The following is a 9,068-nucleotide window of genomic DNA, read 5'->3' as shown; positions in this document are numbered from 1 at the left end:
TGGGCAAAACAAATCATTTCACACCCCAAACTTTAGAGAGCAAGAGAATCTAATGATAGTTAGTGACAGCTAAGTTCTAACAATACCCACCTCTCCAACACGCTTCGGTGTGTTTTCTGTGAGAAGCAGTTACTGGAGCCTGAATGGATCCCGTCGATCCACACCAGTGTGCACAGGGCAGGCAGGCTGGACACTGCGTCGCCGGCTGCTTCCTAATGGCCCTGGGCTCGCAAGCGGGGCAGCTAGTGTGGCACCCAGAGGTTCCACAAGGAACACAACATGAGGAAAGGGCTGTGCAGGTGGAAAATGTCTTTGTGCAAGTACCGTGAAAGGGGAGGGCTGCCTGGTGGCGAAGCCAACGCCTTACTCTTTCCCCAGGCAAACATGACAGAGTCTGGATGCACAGTAAGAGCCAGGCCGTCTTTACTGGAGGGAGTGCAGGAGACAAACAGTTTACAACAACCTCTAGCATTGTCTTAACCATTTGATAAAAAGTTCACTATAATATTTATTGTATAATGAAGAAAAACAACACATTCAGGGAAAAATTGAGATTAACTTATTTTTCTTAAAAGGTTCATCTCAAGGATGGCAACAAAGTCCAGCTTGTGCCGCCAAACGGTTTTACATGATTAAACCGTGTACAGCTTCTTGTGTGAACTGTTGACTACAAACATTTACCAAATACATAAATCTCTTTTAAAAAAGCCATTTTAAATATAGCAAAGCAGTGTCTTCTTGCACAGCAAAGTGAAGAAAGTTTCTACAGAGAAATAGAAGTTTTACATTTGTAAAATCTTTTTCACATTCTAATCATCTAGCTTCTTATGATCCAATGCCAGGAGTTTTCAGGTTCCTTATTTACTATGTATTTCTTGTGCGCATGATGGTTAATACAGAAATCATGTTAATGCATTATTAGTTGTCCTTATATTTAAAGGAAATGGTAAAACATGTATTGTTCTTTTAGAACAAACCCCTGATTTAGTCTATAACACAATGGACATAATTAGGGCTCAAAAGATGGAGTTTTGATTGGGACCATCTGTGTACACACAATGGTGACTTTCACTCTCAGTGTAGTACCAGTTAGAGTATCGAAGGAAGAACAGCCATTGGAAACTGTACTTTAACCAGTGCAATTAACTCTAAGCTTTTTTTGTTTTTGTTTTTTAGTAATAAAATATCTCTGAAGGGATAAAATTTTTTTGCAATGGTGTCTCATACAAAACACATGAGTCTAAAAGGGTAAGAAAAGTCAGTTCTAAAGTAACACCATTAGTGTCTTCCCCACTCTAGGCTGGTTTCCACCCAGAGACGTGGATATGGATGTGTTCACACATGGGTGTCTGGGTGAGGGATGTCTGTCAAGTCCATATGCTCCAAATCACACTGGGCATATGGGCAGAAGGTTAACAGTCAAATATTCAGTTCCCAAAAATGGAATACATTGTTACTTGGTCATTGTAATTGAAATACAAACTCCGAGCCTTGTGTAATATTATTTTAGAAAACAGTAGTTGTACTGATTATAAACCTGCATAGAAAGAAAGACTATTGAGATACAGTCAGAAAAGCCATCTCATAAGGCACACAAGAAAATAGACAGTAAATGTGAATGTGTTAACTCCTATTCCAATGTACAGCAGAAGTTCATGAACATGCATAAATAATAATGAAAGAATCACTTAACACTTTCAAAGCTATAAATGGTTTACAAAGTGGTAAGGATTATCTTGGAAATTCAGTGTTGGGAGACTGTCTAGGTGTGACCTCATGAAGAAATGTGCCTGTAAGTAGTTCAGTAAGATCAGTACACTTTAAAAGAAAAACTAACCCTTTCTGAGTAAGAGCCAATGTCTATAGTGAAGGGAGGAGACAGTGTATCACCCTCCCCTTTTTGGCCTCTATCAAAAGTTACTCCCCAAACTGCCATTAAAACAGAACCTCCATTTTGCAGCCTGTGAATGCCCAGGCTTATCTTGTACCTAATACCTGTGTGTCAGTCAGGAAATCTGGCTGATGACTTGTCACAAATAGCATATGAGGAAAATGTCCAAAAGAACATAATTTAGAGGGGAACACAAAATGTAAAAGTTGTAGGCAGCTGCTCAATATTAAGTTTAAAATATAAAATAGCAGCAATTTTTAAACCCTTATGTTGAGTTTCTCAGGAAAAGGAGTATTTAAAAATCTATGATGAAAGATATACAGGACTTTGAATTTTGTTCATGGCACAAGCCCAGCAAACAGATGAACTTGCTATCACCAATTAATTGTCTTCCTGTAAAATAAGGCCTTGTTCAAAATCCAAGCTGAGGGCAGCACTCACTAATTTCTATTAGAATGGCAAGAGTCATGCCAAGGATCTGCACCATAAGAGAATTTCTCCCCCCAACCCCCGCACCAAAGTGTCATTTCAATGCATAGAATAGTTGATCATGGTAGTATTTTGTAACCAGTTGCATCATTCTATTTTCAGAGGGTCAAGGAAAAAAGATCCCTTTCTCCATGAATACTTTTTCCTAATCATTTACCACTTATAAAACCTTTGTGCTCATCTACTATTTTGCCGTTTTCTCTAATATTAATTAAATTAGGTCAGCTTTTTCTACTATATTATTTTCCTCACAAAAGGCAAGTTTTAAATAATGCCTTATAAAATCTGTTACAACACATTTTATATTTATGCAGGATGAACTTAACACCAATTTTTTTTTTGCCACTTTGCTATTTATGTACACATATAAAATATATAATGATGCTCAACCCATACAGCACAAAGATTACAATGTAACATCACACATTCACCACCAGTGAGGGGAGAAACCCCTTTATACAATCCTCTGAAAAAACTGGGCGAATAATTAAAATTCAAAGTACAGTATATATTTAACAAAATAGTAAATATTAAACAGTGAATACTCTACTTAATAAGGACCTCGCCTTTCCCCCCAAATTGGTGGCAATCCACAAAAATATACTTTTTAATCTGGTGACCATACAATACATAGGTACTTACATCAAAGGTGATAATATATTTAAGATGCTATATACACAAAGAGTTTGGCTCAACTTTTAATTTACATATAGAATAATAAGTGTTCATGGCTTTTTTTTTCCAAGGTTCTGCTTGCAAGATATTTTTGTTTGTTTTTTTCCCTCTTAAAATAAAACTAAAAAGTTAAACCAAGATAAAGCTATTTTCTAAAAAAAAAAAGTTACAACATATAGCTTTGGCTTATATAAATAATTCATAGCAGATGTGTTCAAAAGTAGTGAATATAATTTTATATATAAGTCATCAATTCATAAGGGTGTTTTCTTTCATATAAAATATACATGAGCTAAAATCAGTTTCTTTAATTTTTAAGATATGAATGTAAAAAGAAACTTCTGACATATTCCAATTATAACTTAATATATTAATTTTACTTTGTTAATGCTCTATATTTCTAGGCTAGTATTTTCTGAATATCTCATGCGTGTTTTCTATTCTCTCTCTTTTTTATTAGCTAAAGATCACTTCTTGACCCAATACATTTTTGCACGTGCAAAACAGTTATGTGTGGGGCTTTTGTTTTGTTTTTTTGTTTTTTGTTTTTTAATATCAACAGCCCTTTCCCATGCACCCCTTTGCAACAGAGACCCATGCCAGGTTGGGTAATTAATATAAATGACATTTTATGTACAGTATTGCTTTCTTGGTTCCTGCTTTTCTACTGCTCTGTTCTACAAAGCATTTTTCTTAAGTAACTACAGTCACTGCACAGTTAAATAAAACAAGTAGGGGGCCCTCTAGGTTTCTGCAAGCTAGTGTGGGAGAATTATATATGGGTACACGTTTCTCTGCAAAAACTGGTTATCTTATGAAACAAGTAGTCCAAGGAAGTGCCAGACTGGTCTGTGCCTACAGGGTGCTTTGTCTGCCATGGGACGCACATCTGCAGACCTACAAGTTTGCAGGTAAGTGCCTGATTCTGTGTATGCAACACACACCCACACGTACACACACACTCACACCCACATACATATATATGTAAAGGGATATATATATATGTATGTATGTACATATAAATATATTTAACTCATGTCCTTATTTACCGATTTAGATATGTAGGGCAGTTCACTGCAGTAACACAAAGTACAAACATCAGCCTGGAAGCCTTAGGTCACCCATGCGTCCATCCTCATTCGCTTTACAGAAGGGCTTTCTCTGTCCTCAGTGTTTGGGGGTCGGCCAAGCACAATTGGAGAATGGAAGTCGCCCCGGGGATCTTCTCGGTCACTGCCATCATACGAGCTACTGGAGCTGCTCAGACTGTCCACAGGGGAGCGCCCCATTTCCTGCCTGGGCTGGGGCTGGGGCTGCGGGGGCTGGGGCTGCTGCTGCTGCTGCTGCTGTTGGAAGCCCGATGGGGTCATTCGATCCCGGGGAGGTGAAATCGGTTCTGACTTAATGTTGATGTTTTGGTTGGTATTAATGGATAAATTCGAACCCTGAGATAACTGCCCTCCAGCGCTGAAGGGAAAAAAGAGAGATGTTACATGATTTGTGAGTGCATCTGCAGAAGTGGAATATTACAGACTGTGCCTGACTGAAAAGAGCCCAGGGTCCACAATCCTGTCAGAATTTCCCAAGACTGGCTGTGTGGCACAAAAAGAAACCCCATCTCCCTGGGAGGAAAAGAAAACAGCAGTTCAGACCGTAAGTTACTTGGTTCTACTAACCCATAACCTTGGTACTTTTGCAGCTGAAGCATCCAAATGTGTCAGTGCCTAATGCTGTGCATGGACCACAAAGATAAGAGAAACCATGTGGCAACTTGAATTCTGCCCACAGTCTCTGCTCTGGCCCTGGGACAGGCACATCTCATCTGTTTTCATAAGAACATGACTTATTCTCTAAGGAGCAAATCCTATCATCCTTATTTTCCAGATGAGGAAACATCTCAGAAAGGCTGAGAGCTCACTCATAGTAGTACATGCAGGCTTTCCCCCAGGTCTGAGCTTTGAGCCCTTTCCACTTGCTTTTCCACGGCTATTTCTAGTGTGTTCATTTAGTATGCTCAGGTCAGGCCTGAGGGCTAACCAACTGTGCAGACAAAGACATTTCCCTGAGATACTCTGCTCCTTTTTCCATGACATAATTCTTCAAGAGACTACTGACAACAATACACATTGTGGGGCTATTTCAGAATGCAGTAGGGAAAGGGTTTGCTGAACTCAGGCTCTCTGGGGACTTTCTAGGCAGGAGGCTAGGGTGTCCCTACTGCCCTGAGCAGGGGAAAGGCAGCTAGCCCTCATGGAGGCCAGTTGGGTCTGCTATGCTGTCCCCTCTTTTAGGACATCCTCCTTTACCTGCTCAATGGGCCTAATGTCATTCTGGTTCTACAAAGGCCCTGTTCCTTCTCCCTGCTGTACAGGAATGTCTGGTCTCATCCAGGCACCACCATAAATCCTCTTCACTGATATCTTCACACCCTGCCCATAAGGAACACTCTCTTTGTGAATGAGGTTCAGTATGTACACTGGGCTGGGATCAACCACACGGATCTCATGGAGCCTGATGCATACATGAGATGCCTGGCCCCTGCTTTCCCTCCCCTGTCCTCTAAAGAGAAAGCAAAGGGCACAGCTCATGTGTCTTCTCTCCTCTCTACAGATGTTCACCAAAGCAAAAAACGGGCAAGATGGTAGGTGGGCCTGATGCCCGCAGGCTGCCTTTCCTCAGGCAATGCAATCAGAGGCAGGTGCTGGGAAGCAGGGGTGGCTGCAGGCGCTTAATCATTGGTAAGTAGATAAAAAGGGGGTACATGTGGGTGGCATCTGTGCCTGGGGACCCCCTTAGATACTAATTGAGTCTCTCTAACTCACTATGTCCCTGTAGGAGAAGGATGCCTGAATCGCTTCACGAAATGCCTAGTTTGTTTAGTACCAAGCTATTATCTAGAGCCATGTAAAGAAAACGCTTTCTCCCAACACTTGTGTCTACCCAAAAAAGAATCATTGCAGGATTCTTCACATGAAAGTCAACAGAGCAAAGGACTATACCTGACAGAAAAGGAGAGTGTGCAGGCCAGGAGCAAGGATTGAGAGAGTTTCTAGTTACTCACACAAGAGAGCTGAGGGCTGCTTGTCCTAGATGGTGCTGCTGCCAGGCCGACACCTGTCCCAGAGACAGCATTCCTGGGGAGTTGAAGCCTTGCAGGGCCGACAGGTCAGCGCTGGTCAGTGAGTAGTCTACAACGGCAGACAAGATCGTTACATGTGATTAGAAGGACTGTACAGAATCTATTTTTCAAATAGCAGCTGCACAAGCTCCCAGGGTGAGAAGCCATGTTCTTCACAACAAAACAACACACATATGGGTCTAAAATCCATAAAACTTTTTCTTTTGGGAGGTTTGTCGGATCTACTATATTTAGTTGCCTGGGATTATTTAAATAATAAAAGGTCATCATTAAAGAATGCTCCTATGCAATGGTTATTTTAAATAAATATGCTGGCCACTACCCTCGGGAACACAGACAAACACTGGAGCTTACCCAGAGTGAGCCTGGATCAGTTGGTGTTAATATGGGGAATATTAAGTATGGGGAATATTAGTATGGGGAATAGAAGTATGGGTGCCATGCTGAGTGATACAAGACACTAAATACATCATTACACAATTAAGTAATTGCATTTGTTTAAAGTGAGGGTGCTGTCACAGCTCCTTGACTGCATACAAAATAATTTCAAGTTCATGAGAACCTTTCTGTCTCAATAGAGTAGACACAGCCCATTTTATATGAGTGCTTCAGTCATCGTCACTATGGCCAAGACTTAAGACATTAAGTATCACTCACACATGGAGTCATTTCAGCTCATCATTAACACCTGGCTTTTCCATTTGGTTCTAACGAGAAGTGGCAAAAACTCTTCGACTTTTCACTTCTTTCTCATGTCTCAGGGAGGTGTTTAAAGAATCTGGTCTTCCTAGTGAATGAGCATTTTCAGAAAGGAACTGGATGAAGCAGCATGGCTGGTGCTCAGGACTCTGTCCTGCCTCTATCTTCTCTTAACTTCATGTCTCTAAAGGTGGCTCAGCCAGCCCCACGGGGCTAGGGCAGGTACCGAGCACAATGACACCCTCCCCAGTACCCCCCCCCAGCCCACAACTCTCTTCTGACTTCTTCAATGACCTACATGCCATGTCTACTTGGAAGCTCTGCAAACACCTCAAATCTGACACAGCCCAAACTGGACTCACTCTTTCCTTCAAACCTGCTCCTCTTACACACTCCCCTCTTAGTAACTGGCACCAACATTCACCCAGTGGCCTGTGCAGATGCCTGTGGGTGTCATCCTTGCCACTACTACCAATATGCACCAAGTCTGGTCAGTTCTGTCTGCTCTCTCTCAAGCCTGCCTGAGTCTCACCATCTCTCCTGCCACCACTTAGACTAAGCCACCAGCAACCACTGTGTGGACCACTATGGTATCCCCTTACGTGGCTTCCTGGCATTTACTTTTGCCCCTATGTGCACTGAAGCCCAAGTGATCTTTTTAAAACAACAAATATGATCATGACACTCCACTTAAAACCTTTTTATGGCTTCCCAATGTTCTCGAGACAATTTTCAAAATCCTTGACATGGCCTGCAAATCCCTACTTACCTCCCTAGTCTCCACTCTAACCACCCTGCCCTGGCCCTCCTGTGGACTCTAGCCTTTGTACTTGGCACTTCCTCTCTGGGAGCAGTCTCCCTGCTCTACCTGGCTGAGTCACGCACACGCCTTCGTGTCTAAGTTGCAATGTAGCCCTTGACATAATAGCAATGGTTTATCCCTAGAACTGGGTGTCTTGTATATTTCCCACTAAGTTCCACTGTTGACTCCTGCATTTCCAGGGCCTGGCACAGCGCCACACAGTTAAGTGCTCAGTAAACATTCTCCGAGTGGATGTGTGACTGTTTGTGAAGTTGGGACTGATCTTACACAGAGGCATGAGAGAGTGTCTATAGGCTTCGTCTGCACAAAACTCTTTTACTTTTTAAAATATTGCTCATTTATTCATCCCTTTACTGAATGACATGTGACTGACACCAAATGTGTACAGAACCATAGGTAATATACTAAAGAAAGATAAAACATGGATAAGTGTTTTTAAAGGGCAAATAAATAAACTAAGTTAAAGATAAACTTAACAAACTTAAACAGAATAGTTGTTCTAAGAAAGACAGCAAAGATAAAGTCAGTCAAAAGGTGGCAGGAGGCCGAAGCTAAGTGATCGATGGTTTTGAGAAAAGCCTGCCTTCATTTTTATGTGTTTTGGTGATTCCTTCTAGACTTTTAAAAAATAAATTCTTTCTAATCCAATGGCATTTCTAAAAGTAAATACAGTGGAATGTCTAAGTATACTGAAAAACATACAATGAAACATTCAGTACTCTGTAATCTAATGCTGATACCCAGTGAAAGCTCTGTCTTCTCAGCCAATGCTCCTCTAAACACTTTCACTGATAGGTCTTTCTTTTTCCCTGCCCCTCAACTCAAAGAGTGTAAACTCATAACCATAACAACTCAGGACTTCCCTTCCATGGTTATCAACTTAGCTATGCTCTGTCTTCTTATCTAGAATAAACTTGGGAGAAGAGGTACGTCCCTAGCACAGTGTTTCTCATACTGTAGGTGATTAATGCACTGAAATAGAAAACCTTGCTCTGTGCAAAACACAAACAGCAGGCTACAATTCACAGACCCTTAACTAGTCTGCAATTGATGGATTTTGGCATTTTCTTTATACTGATTATTGGAAAAAGTAATGGACATTTCCTAAGAGGCTTTCTTTTTCACTAAAACCTTTTAAAGTTGTTTCTGTTTTGAAAAAACTACTTAGAATTAAAGTGGCAATCAAAAGTATTAATTGCTCTGCCCCCTCAGGTAGCTCCAGACAGCAGTGTGAGGCCAGTACCAAAGCATTTACCCCGAAGCCTAAAATTAGATGATCTTGACCACAATCTACTTCTGAGAATCATAAAAAAATAACTTCTTTGCATTGCAGTCTCTGAATAATTGGCAAG

General features: G+C 41.0%; 1 protein-coding gene across 17 annotated transcripts in view; it reads right to left on the bottom strand.

Moving 5' to 3' along the window:
• Window positions 1-401: 401 nt before the first annotated feature.
• Window positions 402-9,068, bottom strand: part of MEF2A (myocyte enhancer factor 2A) — a 140,483-nt gene continuing 131,816 nt past the window's right edge. For all 17 annotated transcript variants that reach the window (XM_076004809.1, XM_076004805.1, XM_076004804.1 and 14 more), the window contains 2 exons: window positions 6,117-6,243; window positions 402-4,522 (listed from right to left, as the gene is read on the bottom strand). In XM_076004809.1, the coding sequence (XP_075860924.1) occupies window positions 4,168-4,522; window positions 6,117-6,243 (482 nt within the window). In that variant the 3' untranslated portion in view covers window positions 402-4,167. The remainder of the gene's footprint in view (window positions 4,523-6,116; window positions 6,244-9,068) is intronic.

The sequence above is a fragment of the Microcebus murinus genome, chromosome 7 (assembly GCF_040939455.1).
Source record: "Microcebus murinus isolate Inina chromosome 7, M.murinus_Inina_mat1.0, whole genome shotgun sequence".
Taxonomy (NCBI): domain Eukaryota; kingdom Metazoa; phylum Chordata; class Mammalia; order Primates; family Cheirogaleidae; genus Microcebus; species Microcebus murinus.
The sequence above is the reverse complement of the archived record's forward strand: the minus strand, read 5'-3'. Positions and strand labels throughout refer to the sequence as shown.